Source organism: Xiphophorus maculatus, chromosome 22, assembly GCF_002775205.1.
Source record: "Xiphophorus maculatus strain JP 163 A chromosome 22, X_maculatus-5.0-male, whole genome shotgun sequence".
NCBI classification, from domain to species: Eukaryota; Metazoa; Chordata; class Actinopteri; order Cyprinodontiformes; family Poeciliidae; genus Xiphophorus; species Xiphophorus maculatus.
Genome location: NC_036464.1, coordinates 23,714,387 through 23,739,804, shown reverse-complemented (window position 1 = coordinate 23,739,804; position 25,418 = coordinate 23,714,387). Strand labels below are relative to the sequence as shown.

The following is a 25,418-nucleotide window of genomic DNA, read 5'->3' as shown; positions in this document are numbered from 1 at the left end:
AAGAAAAGGAACATGAGATTATAGATGCACGGTGACTAGATCACTTCTTTTTCATTTTTACCGAGTGTTGCTTAGCACAACACTTCGGTAGTGACGTTTTTGCTATGAGATGAAGACTCAGTTGTACATTTTCACAATCAGAGAAGTTGTCAGAGGAAGCACAAAAACGGTAAAAAGCTATTTAAAAGGAACCGTATTCTCTGTAGAGTCTCTGCTGTCCCTTCAGATTCATACAACAGACAGGTAAACTCTGGGAGGTGCTGGCCATATCACTCCTTCATCATGGCATCATTTTGCATCTTTTTTGGCTGTGAAACTCAGTTCTTGGCCACAGGACAGCAGTTAGAGCATGAATTGCTGTCCAGTTTTACATGAAATTGGTGAAGGAGCAGATAGACCCAGCTAGCATGCAGTTGACGTCAGTAGATACAGGCTAGATTTGGAAATGTTGACACTCAAATGGGATATTCATTTTGGTGGAGACCCTTCAAGGTCCACAAGACACACCAAGTCAAGCTCTTGTGAATCGCCTCCCGTTCCAGTGTAGGTCATGGTGTTTTGTCACAAAAGTGGCTTACAACAGTACAGTAAACACAACAATCATGGCAGAGAGGTGAAGGACTATTATGAGTTCACAAGTTCTGAGGATAGCAAAATGATGATTGACGAGCTCCAACATCTCCATGAAAATAACATAAGGCATCGGATCAGAACTGAGCAGGAGGAGTTCAGTGTTTTAGTCCAACACTACATACTTCCTCACAGCCTTGGACAATCACTACTTCAATCTATCCATCATGGATAGTTTCAGGACCTCAATGCAGCAGTCACATGTTCGAGTCCTGGCTCGTTGACTATTTCCGCATGTCTTCTCCCTCGCTCTCACAAACCACTTTCCTGCCGTTTCGCTATCAACTAAAAGGCTACCAGAGTTGAAAACAATCCTTAAAAAATTCAGGCTATCCATCCTGCTCGGTTACTGAAAAACTGGCTTCTGGAAGGTGAGTAGCACTGTTTTTCACCTGAGCAAATACCCACAAAATTATGACCAACCACACAGAAGTTTTGCATACAGGGTGGGGCAAAAAAATTTAAAAAAATAGCATAATTTTCGATATGCAACTGCGACCATGAGAACCCATTTCAGCAGTTTGGCTCAACCATGCAGAGCCCTTAAGCATGCTCCAGGGAATCCACTCTGAGACACAGTTAGTAATGCACTCGGCTTCATCAAACTAGACAGCAGAAATTAGCAAACACCTGGAGGAAGTGCACATCTGGTGAGCTCATTATACAAGCTACTTCTCAGCGCTGTGCTGCTAAAAATGTTTTTAAAGTGTTAGTAGTGATGTTGTGATGACTTCATGAAGATGGAGTTTCAGGAAGAGCAGGAGTTTTTAAAGAGGCCCAATTTCAAGGCATCAATTACAAAGTAAAATTTCTCTTCGGTCATATTTGATATACACAGCATTTTTTTCATAACTGGAGTTTTCATAATTATTTGAATGTGCTAGAAAATGGCACAAAGCCTCTAAAACACATAATGCTGCCTCTTTAAATAGTCTAGAGTTAGTTATTGAGACATATGTACAGTCAAAAAAAACAACAACTCTGAAAGCAATAATAAATGAAGTTAAAGCACCAAAATCAATGCTAATAAACTCTTATCAAGGGGGGGGGGGGGGGGGCAAAAACAGCAGAGGACAAAAACTGTGAGACAAACTGAAGAGAACACTTGATTTATTTGCTCCCTCAGCATTTCTGTATTGGACTAATTGTTGATCTCATTAAAAATGGAGTCAGAGGAAAGAACAGAACCGTAGAGGAGGAAGAAAGAGAAACGCTGTGGGCTGTGATACACAAGGCCTGCCGAGCAGAACGGCTAATCCGAGCCCCCACTCTCTCCGTCTCTCTGCCGCTCTCCCCTCATCACCATTCACAGTCCTTTAAATGCACCTCGGCCTGCCCCCTCCAACAGTCTGCCCGCAAAGAAACTTTCCAAACTCCATCACCATGGCCCCCCCTATTAATTAGGCTTCAGCCAGCCACGCAGGGATGGCGCTTGCTAGCACGCTTCGCATCGCAGCTAGCAAATTAGAAAAGAAAAATCAGGAAATACTGTTATTTTGACTCCCTCTCCTTCCCTCTTTGTTCTTGCTGTTTCTCTCCTCCAAGTAATAAATAGCAGAGGAAGGAGCTTGCAACGTCTGACACTGTTTACTGATTGTTTTGTTTTTAATCCATGGTGGGTTATCCATGCAGCTAGCGCCGCACAGGTCTCCATTTGACTTTCTCCTAACATGCTTTTTGTTTTGTTCCTAATGTGGAGACACCATTGTTTCCAACGAACCCCTCAGGAGACTTAATGGAATATGTGCTTTCATGTTTTTGAGGTTTTTTGTTTGCCTCACCTCTTTTATCTGGAACAAGAAAGGCAAGCAACAGATCTTTGAATGAGGGAGAAATTATACAGAGTTCTCATTTTCACTTTGTGTGCCAGAGTTTTTTCTTTTTTTTTTTCTTCTGCCCCAACACACAAACCCACTCAGACATGAGGTACAAACTTGACTCTCTGCTAGGCTTTACTAATTTAGTTTGAGTGTTATACTTGAGATTTCGTTGTTTGTTCGGGTGCCGGAAATTCTCGTAAATGTTTGAAATTTACTTTGGAGTTTTCAAGGTTTGAATTTTGGATAAAGAGCCCCTGGAGGCATGGGTCCTTAATTGCTTTCGAACAAATTGGTGTTTATTTTTATTTTTTTTCCAAAATATTTTAATTAGAATTTTCTGCTATATAGACATACAAGAAAAGAACATGAAAAAAGAGAAAAAGAAAGAAAAAAATAAAAATTAACACAATGCCGTCCCTCCCCCCACCCCAAAAATAAATTGGTGTTTTATTAAATGGTTTGCTCTTTTAGATTAAAAATACATTAAACTCTTAATGCAATAAAGACTCCTCTGGCACACAGTACGTTGTATTAATTCCGGGCATTTATTGATAGAGTTGAGCTTTTCTTTTACCAGAGTGGAACAAAAATACAGTAAACTTTGTTATACTACCATATAATCCTGTGTAAAAGTGTAAAAGGAGCCCAAAATCAATATGCGTTTCATGCCCGGGATGAGCGTGCTTGAACTTTTGACATGGCCATATATTTGTATATGTTAATGGGGAGTATAAGACTGAATTTCCCTTCAGTTAGGATCAGTAGAATGCCTTCTTATTTCTAATTCTTCTGTACATAACATCATAATATATAAGTACATACACTATGGGTGTTCAGATATGATATAGATATTGGCTATCAGTCCAATATCAGCCAAAATCATGGGTATCAATTATGTTGCCATGCACCTAAAGTCTCAGACATAACCGTGCCAGTAGAAGAACTCCACTCTAGCATTTGGTCCGCCCCAGGATTTCTGTCCAGCAGTACTTGTATCCCAAATGCAGACCGATTAGTTAATGATAAATGGGTCGGTTGATTTTGTAAAAATTGTTTACTACTGATCTCTGAATAATATCACTCGATTCCACACTACAAATAAGTAATAAAACATTTTAGAATTCGTGCTGATATTGTGTCAATGTCAATATGGGCCGATACTTTGAGCTGCATTATCGGTATATCAAACTGAACGTTGTATCTGGACACCCCAGACATACACAGTAAAATTTAAATTCTTTAAGGCAACTTCACATCGTGTTTCATGTGGGGAAAAAGATTTCTAAGCACAAAATAAGTTTACCTTGGAGGAGATTAAAGAACTGTACAAATAGGACTGGGCAATATGGGTGAGAAACGTATCACAATATAAGCATTTCATATCAGTCGTTCGATAATTATTGATTAGTGTTTTTGTTTTAAATCTCTGAAATACTGCTGCAGTTTTCACTCCATGTCACTGTGTTTTAATTTTACACAGCTTGGCACAGCGGCGCAAAATTAAATTGCTGCTTTGCAAGTTACTGAACTGTTGTTGCTAGGGAACCAAAGAGTGATAAGTTAGTTGATGCCACCCATATTGCTTAGCTGGCTGTGACAGGTTGAGCAGCTAAAGCTTTTCATCTGCCTACATCTCCCAGAATACTTTGGATTGGAATTAAGCGAAATGATTGAATATTCTGTCAGACGTCATCTATTGATATTGATGACTTGTTTATCACGATACATATCAGTATTGATTTACTGTCAAGCCCTACATGAAATAACACCACATGCAAAGCAGGTAGCTTCTCACAGTGGTCATGAATGTACTACATGTAACTATATGTGCTGAATAGTTGAGTTTTTGGATCAATAATTCAGGTAGTAGTATAACAGGCTGATGCTAATGCAACCTAATCAAATACTGTCTTTCTCTTCTCTTCCCTTTCATTCTCCTTAACCACCACCCTCCTCATTGCCATGACTACACTTAACCCTGCATCCTCTCCTCTTTTTTTTTCCTCTTCATTTGCTTCTGCCCATTTGTTTTCTCCAACTTTGCATCCACAGATGTTTTGGGCAGGTTGAGAAGCCTTGAGGAAGATGATGTGGACGGTGAAAAGAGTGAGGATGAGGAGCAGAGTAGGGCAGAGGAAGAGCAGTTCCACTTTGGTGATGGTGATTCTGTTGATGCTGCCTTGGCTACTACTAACCAGCTACCACAGGAGGCCCTTCCGAGCACATCCACCCCACAGGGGTGCCTGGAGCTTACTAGCCCTGCCTCTGAGCTAACCTCTCTGGGTAAAACTAACGGCTGATGATTCATTCATTTTTCTAACTTATTCATTTCCCAGGTCAAACTTCACCTCCAACTTGAATTCATACTAATCATTTAGAGCCTCTATGTTTTGTTCTTCTAAATTATGCAAGGACAAACCTTTTCTGATGATAAAATACACTAACTCAGAAAGAAAATACGTCTTTCTCTTCTCTTAACCCCGAGACTTGAACAAACATTCAAGTTTGTTGTTTGTTTCATCATAAACTTCCCAAACTTTTGATCATTAAACTGAAAAGTTAGTCCAAAATAAAATATATCTCCAGGAAAACATTTGGCCAAATCTTCAGAGGTAAACTAATTGCTTTATTTTATTTTTTTTGTAATTAATTCGTTCTGTTTACCGCTTTCGTTTTCCTGTCGATGTGCGATAGGTTAGAGTACCGGGAGGGACACGACAAAACAGACATGAAAACAAACAAATGCTTTCTCTACCTTTTGAAGTGCATTATCTTTTGCTTTTCTTCATTATTGTTGTCTTTGTTGGTAATGTTTTTAAAGGAAAATCTGTGTTTGCGAACGTAGCTTTAAAGCGTCTGATGCTGCCCTTTAATCAGTCCATATTAACTCCCTAAATGCAGTGGAGATTATTTTAATTTTGCACGTGTTTTAGCTCTGTTTTGTGGTTTGTGTGATATGACAAAGTTCAAGAGTGTGTGTCTATATTTGGTATCTTTATACATGCATGTTGGCGTGTGTGTGGGTGTGTTTGATGGCTACACACAGGGAGATGACACATGAAACGGTTGCCCTCCTGTTCTTTCATCTTCTTCAATGCTGTGGTCTGGCCTAACAGGGGAGCTGTGGTTACCAGTCCCTGGAAAAAAGAGCTGTATGCAGCCGCTGGCAGACGCACGCACACACACCGAGACAGAGAGAAAAAACCTCACAAGACAGAATAAAGCAAAAATAAATATTGATAGGTGGATTTAAAAAGAGAAGACGTGGAGTAAAGGATCTTCATAATCTATTTTATTTATGGTTTTAGTTGTGTGTGTCTTTGATTTCCGTTTTATTTATTGTTTTTGGTTGTTGAGTTTTATGTTGGATATTTTAAATGTTAGTTCCAGAGTTACGTGCTTACAAAGTTAAAGTTGATGGAGCTTCCAGAGGGCAAACTTAGCATACAAACTTATGCCATTTTCAACAAATGACTTGAAAATGCTCGTAAAAAATTATCATTTACCGCAATAACTACATGGACAATTTATTTCACAGCAAAATTTGTTTTGTCACAGACCTAAAGCTTGGAAATCAGATTTTCCAATTGGTTTCCATGGCTACAGTAGGGCTGAAACAATTGATTGTGATTAATTGATTATTGAAATAATCGTCAACTAATTTAAGAATCGATTAATCATTAACTGGAGTATACAGACTAAAAAAATGCCATTTTCTGAAAGAACAACACAGCCAGAGCAGTAATTAAGCCAAGACTGTGACAAAAAAAAAATCAACATTCACATTTAAGAAAAATGTGAAATTGTTTGTTTGCATTTTTAAAAAAACATTTTTCTAACATTTGCATGAAATAGGGTTAAGTGGTTAAATGAAATCTCTGCAGAATGTAACAAATCTTTTAATCCGATTAATTGACAGTTGCAGCTCTTGGCTACAAGTGTATAAAACCCAACACCCATCCATACCAGAATGGGTCACTCTGAGGAGCTCAGTGAACTCCAGCATCGATAGATTGACTCTCTCCAGAATAGCTCAAGAACAGAGCGTGAAGAGTTTTGTGAATTGGGTTTTAATGACCCAGCAGTTGAATCCAAGCCCAAATGTGCTGCACAATGTTGGGTGCAGTGGTGTAGAGCACTGGACTCTAGAGTGGTGGAGACTTGTTCTTTGGAGTGATGAGTCTTGCTTGCCTTCCTGGGTTTGATGGTTGCCAGGACAACCATGCTTTCCTGACAGAGTTGTCAAGTGTAAAGTTTGGTGCTGAAGGGATTATAATGTGGGGATGGGTGAGTTTAAATTACCCCCCAATAGTTCCAGCAAAGGGAACGCTTAACTCTTCAGCATACACATATATTTTTGGGCAATTTTATGCTCCCAATTTTGTGGAACCACCTTTGGAATGGCATCTTCCCCTTCCTACGCAACCGTGCACAGCACACAAACAAAGTGGTTTTGATAATCGAGTTTTGTGTGGAAAAGCTTCCACACAACAAATCAAGAAAACAAAACATCTTTGTTCTGAATTAGAGAGCAGGTTGTCTCTTCCAACATCAGTGTTTGACCTCACAAATGCACTTTTGGAAGAAAGTAAGGACAGTCTTCCCTGGAGAGTTAAAGGTTTCTCTTCTTGTTTATTCCACAGGATACCCAATCTAGTGTCATTAAAATAAAGACAAGTGACCTGATACTTGACTGATATTTGTAGCTGCATTTCTATTCAGAGGAGACAAAGATGGCATTTAGCCATAGTAGCACCTATTTTTGGAGACGAGACTTTAAAATGCTGTTTCAACAGTTAAGTATGCTATTAGCATCATGCTGTATTTTGGTTTTGCTTCCTTTAGTACTGGTGCATTTGATAAAGTTGATGAAAAATTTAAGCAGTGCTTTTTAACTTTAACCTTAAATTAGCATCTATATGGTTACAATGCAGATACCTGTATAAACAGATTAACATTAGGCATCTGGAATAGCTCAGACCTCAACACTGTAAAAATGTATTGACCATTATGAAAAGATGGGTTCGTGCCTGGAAGTGAAGAAATTTAAATTAGGTGTGCACCGATTGCAGTCCCCTGCCCAAACACCAGCCTTTAAAAAGCCTGACATGCCGATTTGGGTGATACCAATATTTTTAATTTTCTGGGAAGTTGCTAAATATTTGGCGAAGTCACTAAGTTTTCTACAGTGGGGCGACTATTATGTCCTGTCAGTCCTTTTTCACGACGGAGTAAAAGGGGACCGTGACTGATTTTCAGACCATTACGAATCAGTTTTACATGTAAGTATCAACCAATTTTATAAAATTAAGGAAACATGGGCCAGTTTGTCAGTGCACCCCTAATTCAAATGAGCTTTGCCAGACATATGGTGAAATATTGAACCAGAATTATTCCAGGACCTTTTTCATGGCTATGAAATCAGTGTAAATGAGCTGCAATTATCTAATGGATGTTTATGGAGATATTAGTGGTAGTGTTTGTATATATTTCAGCCTTTTTGCACATTTTTTACCGACTAACAACTAGAGAAAGCTTTGTTTCTCAAAATTATTGAAGTTGTTTGTCTGAATTCATCCCGGAGAAACAACCAATGAAAGAAATCATAAAAGCACCCAATTAATTTTACATTAATGTTAAGTGAAGGTAAGTTGATCAGAAGTGTATAAAATGCTCGGTTGTAAGCAGTTTTGGCGTGTCCTGGTCAGTTATGGTTCTTCCATGTTCTTATGCTCTTTCTTCTCTCTCAGGCACAAACAGCAAGCATGTGGATCTGAAGCTGAAGAAGCTGACAGAGACCAGTGCAAGAGGAGTCACTTCCCCTTCATCTCCTTCCTCCACGTCGTCCTCATCCTCCCCAACCACCTCCTCATCCTCACCGCTCAGCCCTGCAGGATTGGAGGTACCGACACACACTGAGAGTGCCTCTTTCTTCCCCCAAACTCTCTCTCTGTTTTGTCTGTTTTTGTTTTTTTCCTCCTACTCTAGGCACCATCAAAGGTTCAGTCCAATCAATTAGACCAGATTGACCCCGTTTGTCAGCCTGCTGACCCTTTGTACTCGTCTGTCAGTTGAACCTTCACGGAGGACCATAGTTTATCCCTCTCATGTCTGTTTAAAGCCATGACAAACATACACGTGGCATCTGAGTGCTCAATATTTATATGTTGCCGTCCCTTCTATTGACTGCGACCTTTCCAGACTGTTAGGTGTGTGTGAGGGGACAGGTGTGGAGGAGAGTTACGTCTATAGCTTCTGATGAGAATATTGAGTCGACGTGGCAGCCAGGCAGTCTGAACATCTGTTTAATTGATTTTGAATGTCAAGTAGAATAAAGCGAATGCGTGCATCGCTGTCAGAACAAGTTAAACTCTCAGAGTGTACGGCAGTGTGGGATGTCTTTGATCAGCTATTCACATAAACACCCTCTTGTGTTCAAAGCCTAAAAGGCTTAGTGCTTTGTGGTTGGAAGAGTGCGTATGTGTGCATGTAATCATTTGACCCTCACAGAAGTAGAATCAGCCAAAGATTTGTCCTGGGCTAAAGCATGCGACCTAAAAATGCCAAATGTTGGACCTCTAGTTGCCAGTAGTGGGTTTGGGAGCTCCATCACTAGGTACACCTTTTTCTCCTGTCTTTACCTCAAAGATGGCTTCATTGGTGCTGACATGACGACATTTTAAAAAAATCTGTCAATCCCACTTGTCTTGGTTATTAAATTTCACTAAATCACAACTGTGATGAAACAAAGCAGCTGGAACATCATTTTTCTATACCATGTTCCAAATTATTATGCAAGTGATATTTTCTTAAATGGTCAATGCAAATGATGGTCAGTATAATTTTCAAGTCATGAACTATTACAGTATAAATCAAATTTTACTGAACAAAGCTCCCCGTGACAACAGGATTTTTTTCAAAAATAAAAAACTCAAAATGCTCTGTTCCAAATTATTATGCGCAGCAGATTTTCTAAACATTTTATGGATTATAAAGAACTGCAAACAGTCATTCTTTGAATGTGCAGCATTAAGTGGTCACATGTACTAAAATCAAAAGCTATTTCAATCAAAAAACATCTTAACAGACCAAGTTACATGTTAACATAAATCTCTTCTTTGATATCACAGCACAATTCCTGCATCCATTGAACTTGTGAGTTTTTGGAAAGTTTCTGCTTGAATTTCTTTGCAGGATGTCAGAGTATCTTCCCAGAGCTGCTATTTTGATATGAACTGCATTCCACCCTCAGATCTTCTGCTTGAGGAAACTCCAAAGGTTCTCAGTAGTGTTGAGGTCAGAGGAGGATGGTGACCACACCATGAGTTTCTCCCCTCTTATGCCCATTGCAGCCAGTGACACAGTGGTATTCCTTGCAGCATGAGATGGTGCATTGTCATGCATGAAGAAACCTAAAATAAGCAAGAAAACTCAAATCCTCACAGAAATAAAATAAAATTACAAAAGAAAATAGCAACGCACAGTAACTCAAAGTGATTTCGATAAGTAACTGTAGTCTGACTACTGGAATTGAAATAGCAACGCGTTAGATTACTCGTTACTGAAAAAAGTGGTCCAACGTCAGTAACGCGTTACTGACATCACTGCAATCTTATGGGTTGATTTATCAAAATGTGCAACGTTTCATTTGTTCATTTTAATGTGGAGGCCTTTCAGCAAAAAATTTAGACAAATCTTCATTGCACCTCGTTTAGGATGTGCAATATTTGCTCTGCGTAGAATTATAGTTGAATCGGAAAGGTGGAGGAACACTGAACTGGCCAATTTTGTCACATTTGATTGTGAAGGTGAAAAAAGTGATAGGAACTGAACTATGGAGAAAAAAAGCCTCATTTCCTACATCTGTCTACATTTTCGTCAGTTGTCTTAAGATATCACTCTGAAAGTAGCTGCGAGTTTGCATTATGTTTGTGATTTTAAAATGAGGAGGCTTGGGGGCTCCACAGAGTCCTCCAGGCCGGCGTAACGCCCTGCAAGAACATCACCCACCAGCACACACCGTCCCTCTCATTACCGATTGTGTGTATTCGCAGCCTCGGCAGCACACGATAAGGGCATGCGACGCTCAGCAGACTGCAACATTAGTCACGCAGCCCCCTGCATGCACATTTACAGACTCACATGCACTAAAAGCCCTGAATCACCACTGCTGCAGCTTACCACAGTGATAGCAGCAGCGATAAGAGATGGAGGGCGAATGAAAGAGCAAGAAGGGGCAAACACCCCAATATCTGCTCGTGCCAGAGTGTGAAAAGGAAACAGAGGGGTAGCCAAGTGGGCAGGTGTTCGGTATGCTTGTGAGATTTAGTGATTGAGATGGTTTCGCCTTTGGTTGAAATGTGGCGGCAGATAAACAACCAAACGACAAGTCACAGCTTTGCAACAGTTAAGTGATACATCTGCTAATAGTAAGGAAGGCTCTGGGCTGTAATCAGTTCCCTCAGGATTCTTACATTTTTGCTAAATGCACTATTCTCTGCAAACGGTGCAAGGACTTGCAGTTTTATGTTAGCATAGCACAAACGTGTTTTTTTGTAAATCTTCATAAGAAAAATGACAAGGACACATCCAGTTAAACATTTATTTATATAAGCTTATGAATTATTTATTGTGAATCTTTGATTGTGGATCTTTGTGTTGCCTTCTTCTTTTCTTCTGAAATTTTAGATGTCATAATGTGATAAAAGTTTCAAGATCAGCTCAAGAAAAAGAACAGTTGAAACCCTGCAGGAGTCAGTTCACACTGGGAGTAAAACACAAACTCTATCATGATTTTATGCAGTTTGATTCTAAACAAGATTGAGATCTGAAGTGCTGAACGTCGTTTTTTTTTCCTCTGGTAAAAGATGATTTAAAAATGTTCATAATGGAGAGAGAAAGAATGAGTATGAGATTCTTACTGTATGACAATCTTGAGTAAAAATACCACAGTTTTACAGTGTCACAGTATTAAACATTCATAGCAAAACTGACATGGTGTAATTAATAGAATATTTTTTTTATTTTTATACACTGACTAATAACAAGAGGGGATTAACAGTTAAGTAAACATGACAATTGAGGAGAATATCATTTTTGCCATTTTGCTGTTTATAGAGCAGTATAATTAGCAGGCCTATTGAGTCAGGCTAACTACTTAGTTAGCAAAAACTGCTTTTAAGCTCATAGCTTCCCCTAAGTGAACTTTCTTGGATAAGATTTTAAGCACTTAAAAACTTATCCAACTTATTAAAAATTTACTGTTTTGTCAATTTTCAGTTGAAAAAGTTCAACATCTGTGTTGAAGTTTCACTTATCGAGTGTTAAGAATTCAGATAGACGTTTATATTCGTGCTCTCATTTTAAAGTGGGTGAAGACTATTTATGCAGCAGTTCTGTTTCCTCTCCTCACATTTGCTCTGCCTCTTCCTCTTCCCCCCCCCCCATAACTTTATTTCAAATAAATATACAGGAACGTAATAAAACATGGACAGTAGAGAATAAGATGAAAGTAAACATCAGAAGGCACTATTAAATATGTAAAACATGTTGTCAGAGCTAAATTAGTGCTAGTCGTTCAAGGGCAGATGGAATTTGAAATTAAATTAGCGCTTTAGTTTTAGCTTCGTCTACACATTGTGTTGGTGTAGAGCTTTCGCGTTTACGGAGTTAAAGTTTTAGCTAACCATGCCCACCACTGGTAAAAACAAAACAAAAAACTTTGAATGGTTCTGACACCAGATCCTTTTTAAAGTATGTGCCCATGCTTCCCGGAAACCTACAAACACAAAGTATTCCAACATTCTGTTACTCAGTTAGGAGACATCATCATCTGAGAACCTTCAGCTTTGAGATCCTCTTGCTCTTTACTTTTTATGCCCTTCAGTAAATGTAAATATACTCACTAGCTGTGCGAGCATGAGTGCATGTGCATCCAAACACTCACACATGCACACGCAAAAGCACACTCAAGGACATCAGTGCTTCCACATATCCCAGCTCTTGTCCTGTTTTAAAATATTTAATTGGCCTTTTTGTATAAAAGCCCAAAGCACTTCATAAATAAATTTTCCTCAATTTGACACAAGGTTTTAAGAGGCTAGCGGAAGCTGACAGACTAATAAACAAAACAAAGTGCAAACAGGCTAATTGCTGACTTTGTTTTTGAGAGTCAATAATGTGAAGACGTTCTAACAACTCCTCGTCTACGCCCCGTTTCCCCATTCTCCCGTTCCGCCTCTATCAGCCGTCCCCGGCTCCGCACACCCTGCTTCACTATCTCCCTCCGTCTCAAGCGGTGGAACGTGTTTGCCCTAATTGTCGACTTTATTACACGTTTCGCCGTCTTATTAACGTTGCCGCGACGTCAATCTCAACCCGAAGTCGGTTTTCTTTTTCCACTCGGCTTGGCATACTCGGGAGTGTCGGTAATAAAGCGTTTCTGCGTACCAGTCCTGATAGAGGGAGCGTGTAGCTTTTTAACATGTGCTCACTTTGAAAACAATAGCAGTATTTTTTTTTTTTTTTGGGGCATTTTGCATAATCTGAATATATTTTCTGGCTTGAGGTTTTGTTGAAAGTCAAGTTAATTGCCTCCTTTTTGTCTTGCTCATGAGTGAGACAGAGAATGAACGCGCTTGTTTGTGTGTGTGTTTTTTTTTAGAGTGGCACATACTAACAAATTATAATGAAGCTTCTATACCAGGGTGTCAAACTCATTTTTGTTTTGGGCCATATCAAAAATCTGAATGTTCTTAAAGGGCTGATTGTGTCAGAATCTACTGATAAATCGCCTTAAACTGTTAAAATATCAATAAAACTGCTCTTTGTTTCAGCATTTAATAAGTGTTCCTTAAAATGAAATAATAATTGAATGGCTTGTGGCTTACGAAGCAGCAAATTTGTGTTTTTTTGCAGTCAAAATCAGATTTTGTGGTGCTAATTTAGTACTATTTGTAAGGATTTTTTACAATCCTTACAAAGAGTAAGGATTTGTAAGACGTTAAATGTGACTTTTTACTAATCGCAGTATTGATCACGGACTACAACTTGACATTAAGTAAGGCTGAGGTCACTTAAACAATGTTTTTGGCCAATTTTGATTAAAAAAACTGCAGTAAAATCTGAAAAAAAATTGATTTTTGTGTGAATTTTGCAGATTTGCAAAAAAGTGGATGCACTTATTGATGTAATTTGGAGTCTAGGGGGCCACATATAAAGCTACGCCGGGCCAGATTTGGCCCCTGGGCCTTGAGTTTGACACATCTTCTATACCAACTTGTACCAGTTTTTTCCGCTGCTCTGGTTGTAGCTGTGTAAATGGTTGATATGAGCAACTTTGGACCAGTATTTAATAAAATGTCTGAAGCAGACCTAAGATTCGCTCTTTCATGTTTTGTTCTCATGCAGGTGTTGTATCGTGATGATGGATCATTGTTCTTGAGTAGGTTGTGTATTTCTGTGTGTCTCAGAACAACGCTGAAGAGCTGAGGGCCGAGCGCCTGCGCAGGGCCACGGAGAGGCTGCGGAGTCCCGTCGTCTTCAACAAGGACTCCGCTGTGAGGAAGACCCAGTTGAAGTCCTTCAGTCAGTATGTGGAGAACAGACCGGGTGAGGACAATGTAACTCAGACACGCACCTCTGTAGTTAGCAAGGGAGGCCAGTTCACATCCAGCTTAGTCTTGAAAACAAATGTTCCCATTAGTAGGTTGGTAATTTGGCACCATTCTGCAATTATCTTGTTTAATGTTGTCTATTACTTGACAAAGTCATTCATGACCACTGAATCAGTCAAAGGTTAATTGTACTCAGTTCTATTAAGAGAACAAGAATGAATGTTTTTCCAGGATTAGACTAGACCAACTCTGCTCCCTCCTCTTGGAACTTGTTACAAGAAACTTTTAGGTTAACTAAATTCATCTCGTTTAGTTGTTTAAATCTAAACTAAAAATGCTCGAGGCTGATTCAATGACATGTAGCCGTTTTTTTTATAACATGACATTTTCTTTTAACTGTGTATTTTTTGTATCATATTTGTTGCTGCCTCGTGGCCAGGACTCCCTTGAAAAAGAGGTTTTAATTCTGGTAAAATGAAGGTTAAATTAAAGAACGTCCTATTTGCAGTTCTAGGGACACACAATATATCGGCACCAATATTGCTACCGTCCAATATTTGTCGTTTTTAAACACGTCGGAATCGGTCCGATAAATAAAACTGGCCTATATCAAAAGATGATATTTATTTCCATTTTCTTGTCTTTATGTTTCTGGAGGAGGAGATTGGTTATTAGTATTTGCTTGGTCATGTGACAGTGATAGTCATTGCACTGTTTTCTGCTTTGTAACTGTTAATACCACGTTTGTGAAAAACAAACCAATGAAACCATTGTAATTTTACTCTGGATTGTGAAACCACACCTCCAAGAAAATTCTTGGAAATTCATGAAAATGTTACCTTTCATAAAGGACAGGACTCTGGATAACCAATACAAGTATTCCTATCAAATATCAATGTAGATTTATTTATGCTAATATCAATGGGTTTTTTTTTTGTCTCTTTGCTTTCAGAAGTGAAGCGACAGAAATCCGTTCCTGAAGATTTAAAGAAGGCTGACGAGGACGGAGATTCACCAACAGAATTTGACCTTCACAGACCTTTTGAAGAAGAGGTGTGTTTATTTAAAATCACTTCAAAAGCAAAAAATTAAGGATGTCTGGTTCAAAATAAGTCACAAATCAGAAAATCTGTGAGGGCTGTTTTTTTTTTTAGTAAACTCTGGATTCTGTCACCAGTTCTTGGTTAGATTTTCATGCAGGACACAGAACAATTCGGAGAACATCAGGGTGTCTAAATACTCGAGATCATTTCAGCTACTTGACTTGTTTTATTTTCTCATCATCAGCTGTGTGTCTTATGTGTCTGCAACTAACGATTATTTTAATATTTGATTACTCTGACGATTGATCGGATAAAAATTGACACATTCTGTAGATTTGTCATTTAACCATTTAAGCCTTTTTTACACAATATTAGAAATAATCAAAAGATGCAACTATAATTTAACTCCATTTTGTAAATAAGAAAATAAAAATGTACATAGCTTTGTTTTAGTGTACATTTGGTCATATGTAGCAAAGGATGGATCTCCACCTTAAAAAACCCTCTCTAGTAATATGTTGACTATTTTTTGATTAATAAATAGGTGCAAAAGGTGTTTAGTAAGAATTTTCTAGAATTTTTACCAGGTGAAGCTAAAAGTGAAACTTCAGGAGTTGCGGGTAGAACATACTTAAAAACAAAGAAGGTTTTTCGCCTTAAATACAAAATGTATATATTCCTTAATTACTTCTCTGGATATGTTCTTTTAGCAAATGGGCTTTTTTAGAGACTATATCCTCCAGTTGACAATTATTTCAGTACTCACTATTAATTCTATTAATCATTTCAGCCCTAGTGTCTAATCTCGACACATTTCCTCCCTCTCTGTTCCTGCCACACTTACATTTCCCACCTTGTCTTCAACTTCGCCACCTGAGTCTCTCACTTTTACCTCAGCCGTCCCCTCGTTACCACGGGGACATCTAAGTATTGATCTAACACACCGCCACCTTAATTATAACAGCAGTAGATATCGGCCGTTGTGTGGAGGGGTGTGTGTGTGTGCGTGTTCACGTCCTTTAAGAATACACACATCTCACATTGTCTTCTCAAAGAGAGTGTTTATAAGAACACTATTATTTCAGTGGCTGAGTGTTTGAGCATGTGGGCCACTAGAGACCACGAGGTGAATCCATCTTCCCAAGCAGTCCTCTCCTGCCCTCGACCCTCCACCTCGGCCTCATCCAACCACACACACACACACACACAGCCCTCCTCCCGGTGCCCGGGCCCCAGGGTTAATGGGTGTTCAACCTTTCCATTATCCCGATCAGCCAAGAATTACCTGCTGAATGATGTTTGCATTAATATAATATATATGGTAATTTCCCTCCTCTTAATTACGGCTGGGCCGAGCGCAGCAAGGGGAGTGGGCTGATCATGTGTAAAATTGATTTGCCAAGGAAAAATATGGTGATAGAGCGAGAGCGCGCAGAAGGGGAGGCTGCAGGGAATCTTTAGCGCACGCGCACACACACACTTGTACAAATGAGGCGTGCACAGAGCTACATGAATGCATTCTCTCGTATGCTGGAAAGAGTACAGGAAAAAGTGCTGGCCTGGGTGGAATGAAGGGGAGGGAAAAAAAAAAAACTTTTTCTCCTGCTCACTAGTTCTCCTTCCCATTAAGAAAAACGAAGTGCATCAGCAATAAAAATGGAGATATTTTTCGGATGCATCCTCAGTGGTTAAATTTGAATAAACATTTTCCTCACTCAGAGGGAGTCTCTCTGAAGAATAGCAAACAGCCAGGAGACAGAGGTGAAGAGGGGTCACAAATGGGGAGTCTATTAAGCGCCTATGCTTATAGAATGATGGGGTTGTGTATTTGTGTGTGTGTGTGTGTGTGTGTCTCAGTGTTGAGCGGAGTTGGTGTCGGGATATTTGAGAAATTGGAAAGACTTTGCTGAAGTGGAAGAGTGTGTTTGAGGGTTTAAGCAGAACTGAATCAAAGGTTTAATTTAATAAACTTGGAGGAGAAGTGAGCCGCAGGTGGATTGAGTCTGAACTGCAAAACATAAATAAGTCTGTTCACAAATATACTATAATAAACGTGTCCTTTATTGTCCCATGGTGGGGAAATTTAGGTGTAACAGCAGCATGTTGGTTCAAAGAAAAATAAAATATTAAAAATATATAAAAACAAATAAATTAATAACAACACATTGTATATTAAGGACAAGATTACAACAGTCTCTTCGGGATGTTGCTATGTTTTTTTGTGGCCTAAAATTTCTGATTTTGCGACTCCTTTTTCCAAAAAGCTGTAAAAAGCTTTCAAGCTTTATTTTTGCCATAACACCGTTTTATACAAAAGTTGAAATTACTGCACATACCCTTCTCAAAAGAAATGGATTGCAGCATATTATATTAAAATTTCTAGTGTATGTAGGTGCAAATAACATGTTCAAGTTATTATTAGCTACCTTTAATATAAGTAAAATCATGTCCTCAGGATTTGTCAAAGAGCAAAAGAAGAATTCCATATTGGTCATTCAAGTTAACATGAAATGCATACATATGAACATCTGCAGAAATAAAAGCATTGTTTATTGTCACATGCATTTATCTTTCAAGTTCGGCTTTCAGGAGATGCAGTGAAACAGGAAGTTAAATTAGAAGGGGGGCTAAAGGGATTCATCAGAATTACGCTGAGTTGAATTGGTCAGAAAAGACGGAAATACAGAAAACGGTGATTGGTCAGATTTTTAGAAAAGTTATGATAACTAGTGAAAGCTGCAAGTTCATGAAAATTTGCAAGTGACACGTTAATTAGCAGTTAATAATTGTAATTACAACTTCCTGGAGGAAATGATTATAACTCAAACACATTGTGCCAATAATCTAAAAAACAAAAAAAAGCTATGGTTATTTTGTCTAACAGCTGCTGGGAGGAAGGATGTGTGTTGATGCTACTTTCTGCATCAAGGATGCGGCAGTCTGTCACTGAGTAAGATCTGCAGTCCAGCAACAGCTTTCTGCTTAGGATGGGAGACATTCCCAAACAGTGATGTAATTTTAGTCCTTCTGTCTCCCACCACCTGAACTGGGCCTAACTTGATGTATATTTTTAGTTATTTTTAGTACTTTGCTAATGCTCAAAGGTCAGTGTAATAGATGTCAACATCACAATATTCAGCATTAGTATCTTGACTATTTTTCAATCATGCAGCCATAAAAATCCATAAATTAAACCACAGAACTTAAGTTTTGGATATAAAGTAAGTAAAGGTGTTAAACTCCCTGTAAGTTTCAATAATTCTGTGTACAGTCGTTGCTTCTGAAGTGATTATTGCTTTACTTAGGTCTTTGTTGTGTTTCTCATTGAAGTTCAATAGTCAAGACAATTAAACACACTGGGTATTCTTGAAGCGCTCTGATTGACTTCAAACCTCATATTTTCTGTGTATTTTTCCTATTTGTCACACAGTCAACAATTTTTAAAATAATTTTTGCTGCTTCACTTTCCAAATGAATAAACTGTCAGCTTTAAATTGCATTTTTGGCTAAGTATGTATTCATTTTTCTTTTACATTATCTGTTGGCCCAAATGATTAGCTAGTTCTGATGAGTTTCTCAAAAGCATGCCTTTATACTTAAGGAAAAAACAGTCTGGTTTGAAAGTTTGATGGGAACAAAAAGTTGGTGTAACATTGATATAAAAGAGATCTGCAGATTGTCTTTAGATCATCATCAGTGTTCAGGGGTCAATATGTCAAATACTGAAAACTATGTTTTTTGTTTTTTTACTATAGATGCATCAAAATTGCATAAGACTGACATAACAGATGTTATAGAAACGAAGGAGTCTTCGTGAATGTTTATAACTGTTAATGTTGACACTTTAATGCAAAACTGCATTAAAGTGTAATTTTGAGACTTCATAAGAATAATATCATTCTAATGCGCACACCTTCAAATAAAGTGTTATCAGTAAAACAAAAAGATGCATGTTAAGGACATATATAGAAATAATCTTTTTATTGGATTTGAAACTATACTACCTCCATCAAAAGAACTTTCTGCACATTTTTTCTGTTTATTTTTTTTTTTTTCCATTTTGCGTCAAAGTCCTTGAAAATCAGTGAAACTTTGAATAGACCTCAAAAGAAAACCACATATCTGCATCAGCCAGAAAAAAGTCTAACATAGATGAATAATAAAGTTGACCACTGGGATAGGAAACATTGAGAAATTAATAAAGAACGCAGCTGTTTTTTGTGTGTGAAGTTTTCTTGGTGAAATATGTTTTTCAAGTGCACTGATTTTCTGTTTTTTTTTTTAAAGTAATTTTACCCTCTCCTCTCTCTGCCTTTATTTCCCTCCAACTCTTCCTTCATCCTCATCACTTCCATTATTCTCTCTGTTTCTCTCCTCGGCCTCGATCTGCTTTTATTCCCTCTCTCTCTCTCTCTCTTTTTTTTTTCTCTCCTCCTCCTCCCCTCTGTCTAATGCCAACTCTCACTACTCCTCCTTCTCTCTCTCATAACTATTCTTTCGCGCTCTGTCTCGCTCTCGCTCTCTCCCGGTCGACAGAAGGCGTTCAAAGACACCAGTCAGTATGTGGTTGGGGAGCTGTCTGCGCTGGAGAGCGAGCAGAGGCACATAGACGCCCGAGCAGCTCGCGTGGAGAAGAGGCTGCGCTATCTCATGGACACAGGTACCCCAAGCCCAATTACACTGGAAAAACTGTTTTGGCAAATTGAGCGTACACACAGGCGCATACACACACACGCACACATTTATGTACACTCGGAGAGTTTGTGTGTTTGTGACGGAGGGAATCTTTGAAGCCCCCCACACCCCTGCCCCAATCCCCTGAATTCCCTCCCCCCGCCCTCTTGGATGAATGTTGTGCGACGTAGCGCTGGGTGGATATGAAAGGAGGAGTGAGGGAGGAGACGGGAGGGTTGGGGGAGGGAACGAGGGGAGTGTGTCTCGGGGATGGGAGAAGAAGGGAGACCTCTCTGGGCCGGGGTGATAAGGGAGCCCTTCATGGGGGAAACGATAACTGGGTGCGATAGCCGAAGTCTGCGCTGCCGCCGTTTGCCAGCCGCGGCCCCAGCCAGCCTCCCCAACTATTGAACAGTTGCGCTCAGCCATGCACAGCTACACACACACGCGCGCACACACACCCCCCAGTACATATCTGGCCTTCATTGATATGCTGTGTAAGGAAAGACGGGGGTGAGTTAAAGGGAGAGGCAAAGAAATGGCAAAGAGAGAGAACAACACGAGCCACCGACACAGTTCACAAACCCGCGACACAAAACGCTCGCGCGCCCCGTAAACGTGGTGTGGCGTACAGAGCCAGATTTGGAAGTTTTTTTTGTTGTTGTATTTTTTTGTTTAAGGTTCGGGCCCCCCCGAGTAAAGCCTTGTTAAGACATGAGACACTACACAGAGCCAAATAATAAAAAAAAAGACAGAAGGGCCTCGGCTGTGTCAAGTCCCCAACTGAAATTGGAGAATCGCTCCCTGCCATTGGTGACGATAATCATCCCGTTTCTCACCCAGGAATGCTCCAGGGCCGGGGGAGAACATGAAATTCTTTTTGATATTTGCAAATGTTTTGAAAGTGTAGTGATTTAACAGTAACTCTTATGCTTTTCTTGACACGTCGGTGGCGGATTTAACCCCGAAAATCCTGGAGAAAGATAAAGCAACAGGGCCAGAGCAGAAGAAAGAGCTTTTAGAAATGGAAACCGGGTTGCTGAGATTTGTGCTCACCTTCTCCATCCCATTTGGGTGCTGATATTGAGGCTATCTCATTGCCGTTTGTTGTGTTTGCTTTCCTCCTTTTCGCTGCCCTCCCCTTCCTCCGTGCCCTCTCTCCCTGTCGGAGCGCACGCCATTGTGTCAATCTGAAGGGCTGTTTTCCTTCTTCTTCTTCCCCAACTGTTAAAGCAGCCACTGGCCAGCGAGAAGCCAGGTTATTTACTTTCAAGCTTAGAGATACACACCTATAGTCCCCTCCTGAAAATGTGATTTACTAGAAAAAGATGAGTCGAATACAGAAAGGTGAGGAGAAAATAATAAAAAGGATATCATATCGAGAAATTATCCTTGGTTTCCTTATTACGGTGTACATATGTGCTTTTGCTTAGCAACAGAACCAACTTGTTGTTCAGTTATCTTTTTCATTTACAGGATCTTTATAAACTGTCCCCAACATTCAAGCTTTTTCAAGTCAGTTTTTTTGGTTTTTTACGTGGTCGGTAGGGATGCACCGATCAATTGGTGCATATTTCCCTAATTTACTGGAAGAGGCGATTGGCCAAAACCAAGCATTTCTATCTCCGCATAGGTTCAGCCACTGTACGCCCACCAGGTCACATCCGCATGTGTATGGTTTGCAATAGCCACTCGACTATTGACAGTTTAGTAACTTTGATGCTATATTTAGCGACTCTTAACACAAAAATATCTGGCAGATCAGGCTTTTTAAAGATTGTCGATCAGCCAGAAAACTGCAAGCGGTACACTCCTGGTGAAAGAACAATGGCAATTTTAAAATGCTGCTTCATTTTCCTGTTTGCGATCAACCAGAAAGCTGAAATCAGTGTAACCGTAGTGATAAAGCAACAAGAAGTCTAAAATGCTACATCATTTTCCAATTTGTTTATTCATTTTATTTTTACAAATATACATCTGAAACTCATGTTTTAGGCTTGTATTTAATTTTCTTTAATCCCCAGCGCAGGTGGTAGAATCTGTTTACTGGACAAAATAATTTACCTGCTGGGATGAATAAAGTAATTCTATTCTATTCTATTCTATTCTAATTGCCTCCACAAATCTGCCGTTTATGGAAGAGTTGCAGGAATAATAATAATAATTACCTTTGTTTAACCTTTTTTTTTCCTGTCGAAATAAAAAGATCTGTTTTCCAATAGAGGGACCTGGCCAAGAATTGCAGCATACATAAGAAAAGAAACGATTCTCAGTCACAACACAACATAACACAATAAAACTTAAACAAATGACTCAAGTAAGACAACTTGAATGTAATGGTCGTAAATACATTCAGAGATTCTAGTGTTCTAGTTTGAAAGCAGATAAGAAGCCCTACAGCAAACGTTTGCCTCGTGCCGTTTCCACAAGTCAAACGGTGAGTAGATTAGTCTCAATCTACTCAGATTGACTCCAGTGCTGAACTTCTAGTCTATATCCACAGTTTGTTGCTGACAACTAACTCTCCACACCCTGCTGTCCCATCCCTGTGTGAAACATAGTGGCACCAGTATCATGCTGAGGGAGTGCTTTGTTTTTCCACTGGAAAGATGAATGGATGAACATTTTAGCCAGTAGCTGGTTAAAGGTGGTGGAGAGTTACCCTAAAAGACATGCTGAATAAAACGCACCGCAGATTTTTAGGTTTTCATTTGTTAAAAGTTGGTCAATCATGTATCTTTTTGCTTTGAGTTCACAATTTCACCCTAATATATGTTATGTATGCTGTAAAATCCTAATCAGATACACTGAACTTTTTGCAGTTTTAGCAAGAATACTTTTTCATGGCGCTGTTTATAATTATGTTTGATTGTAGGTGAGAAATCATAGGCTATAACACTACCTGACTGTAGTTCAGCATTTCTTTAAATCAACCTTTACTTACGTTTGTGTTCTTAAGTTTTTCAAGAAAACATTAGTACATTTAATGTTATTATTTTGATATTTACATAAATAGAAACAAGGTTGTTTTATTTATATTTGGTTTTTGGGAGAGAAACTGGTTTAGAGAACCAGTTATTGGTGTTTCTGTTTCTACTTGTAGGTACTTGACAGCACAGAACACCAGCTTTATTCTGCTTGTAAATTTGAAACATTTTATCTCCTACTAGTCCGTACTTATTCACTTGTGTGACCCAACACTTAGATGTGAAATCGGCTTCTTTGTGCCATCAGCTGCCAACGCCGATCATGTGTCTCTGACCACAGTAACCCAACACTAAATTACGCATATCCTCTTCTGTACTCTGAATAATACAATTCCCATCCACTTGAAGACAAAGTACTTCTTGACACTGCTCTCTTGAACCCTGTGAAATAAAAAAAAGAGACATCTTTTCGTTCTTTGTTTTTTTTTTTAACACTAATGTAACTTCATTTATCTATTTTATCCCCATGTAATTGACTGGGCATGGACACTTCCTCTTACCCAACTCTGTTTTACTCAAGATCCCCAGTAATATATTTGAAACCTTCTTCGAAAAAATCTTGTAGGCTTATATTGAGTTAATAATAAAAATATTTTCCCTAACTAATGAAGTTTAAAAAAAAAAAGAAAAGAAAAACTTAGAAAGAGAAATACAATTTCTCACAACACTGTTGAGTAAAAATGGAGTTTAAAAATGAACAAATAATGAATAACTCAACTAAAAGTACACGGTGGGGGTTACCAACCTAAGACTTAATGAGTCTCAGCTCCTGATCGTTTACATAAAGATGTAATGACTACTAAATAAGCTGTTAGAGATGTAATTCTAATAAACTGTATAAAAATTGTGTGCGATCTATCAATATTGTTTAAATTCATGATTATCCATCTTGTTACAGTTTTGTTAAAAATGTAATTCCAAAATCTGCATAAAAAAGTATCAAAAGCAGAAGAGACATTTTTATTATTATAATTGTTAATACTGTTATTCACTCGTGTCACACTTCTTTCCAACACAGTGAATGTTTTCTGTAAACCGTACACATGCGGATGTGTGAATGCCAAGCATAGCGAAGAGTGCTCCAAAAGGGCATTCTGGGTAAATGCAACCAAAACAAACCCCAGTCAAACTGAGACTACCGGTGTTATGTCAGATCAGCATATGCTGTCAGAATAGCATATATGCAGTGAGTATGCATGCGTCCCCGTTAAGAGCTCCGCAACATTTAGAGGAGCTGTCAGGTCAGCATATGTGACAAGATACGACAAAATTGAGTGAATAAATTGTTTTTAGTGATAGTTAGATGGCTAAACATGCATTGTTGTTTGAAAGTGTATTTAAAGCAAGGTCTAGTTGCAGCTGCAGTCAGATATATAAAACATGCCTCCCTGTTGGTTGATGTTGGTGTGACTGGTTAACTGCTAAGACAGGATGTCATACAGTTGTTGATAACAAAGTGTATGACGATCTAACTTCTACCTTATGGTGTCACGTTGCTGATTAAATAAAAGCATATGGTGATCACAGCGCATTGTCTGACAGATACAGCCGTCAGTTTGTGCTACGCGTTCAGCGATTTAGCAACATATACAGATCTGGCAGAACACCGGATTGTCATGTGTGTAAACACCATAAAGCACTTAGAGTGGTCAGTATGACTGAAGAAACACTACATCAGTTAAGTCCATTTACTATTTAAATTTTGCTGTTGGTTAACCTAATTTAATTTAATGTAAAATGGTAATACCACCACTCTCGGGGTAAACATTAAAGCCAGGAAGAGTTTCATCCCTGTTCTTAGCTAGAGGTTAGCCTAGCTGGGTTTAGATCTGGAGGTGTTGGATGGCATGAGAGCTGTCCTACCAGCTCAGATGTGCAAAGTAATCGCTGCAGTGCACGCGATCACATGATTCAGCCCTCTCAAAGCGAGTTTGTGTGACCTCGGTGTGCTGCGTTGCCGTGGCGGCGCATCGCACTCCAGCACCGGTGACCAGATGTGAACGGACAAGACGGGCTGACCCGTGAACAATTTGCTCATCTCTCCGCTCCAGCAGTGGGGGAAAACTTGAGGGGGGGGCAGATCCGTGGCGAAAGGCGCGCCACTGCCTCACATTCCGCCTCTCTTTGATATCACATGTCTTTGCTTTGTCATTCACTCCATTTTTTTTCTCTAATCAAAGACTTGCCTCTTCTTTGTTGCGTTTTTTGTTTCTTTTCATCCTTGTGAAATCTCAGTTTTCTCCCACCCTTCCTTCCTCCCCCCTCTCCTCCTCTCCCTCGGTTCGGGCACGGCGCAGCTTTCCGCAGCATTTTCTATTACGCGGCGGCCCTCCCCAGATGAGTCCAAAGTAATTGGGGTGGTTAATTTATTTACTCAGAGGCAGTTCGCAGCACATTAAATAATAGAGATAATTGAACAAGAATTGTCAAGTGTCTTCTGATATCAGACACATTACAGGAGGGAGTGTGCATAAAACTCCATTTCTATGCCCCCATTGTTTATGGTAATTAAGTACACAGATTTATTCCTTGGTCGCCTTCCAAGCTTATGGCAAGCGGCATTGTTGTCTTCTATTAATATGTAATCAGTAAATAGTTTAATTTTCTAATCTGCGGTTGGAGAATTCACTTTCTAACAACTCTTAATTA

General features: G+C 39.2%; 1 protein-coding gene across 9 annotated transcripts in view; it reads left to right on the top strand.

The window, feature by feature from the left end:
• The window catches only part of ehbp1 (EH domain binding protein 1), a 163,632-nt gene that overhangs the window by 101,881 nt on the left and 36,333 nt on the right, over positions 1–25,418 (top strand). For 5 of the 9 annotated variants that reach the window (XM_023327199.1, XM_023327198.1, XM_023327197.1 and 2 more), the window contains 5 exons: positions 4,503–4,733; positions 8,201–8,352; positions 13,922–14,060; positions 15,018–15,118; positions 19,645–19,768. In XM_023327199.1, coding sequence (XP_023182967.1) covers positions 4,503–4,733; positions 8,201–8,352; positions 13,922–14,060; positions 15,018–15,118; positions 19,645–19,768 — 747 coding nt within the window. The remainder of the gene's footprint in view (positions 1–4,502; positions 4,734–8,200; positions 8,353–13,921; positions 14,061–15,017; positions 15,119–19,644; positions 19,769–25,418) is intronic. The other 4 variants (XM_023327204.1, XM_023327203.1, XM_023327200.1 and 1 more) reach the window with 3 other exon arrangements.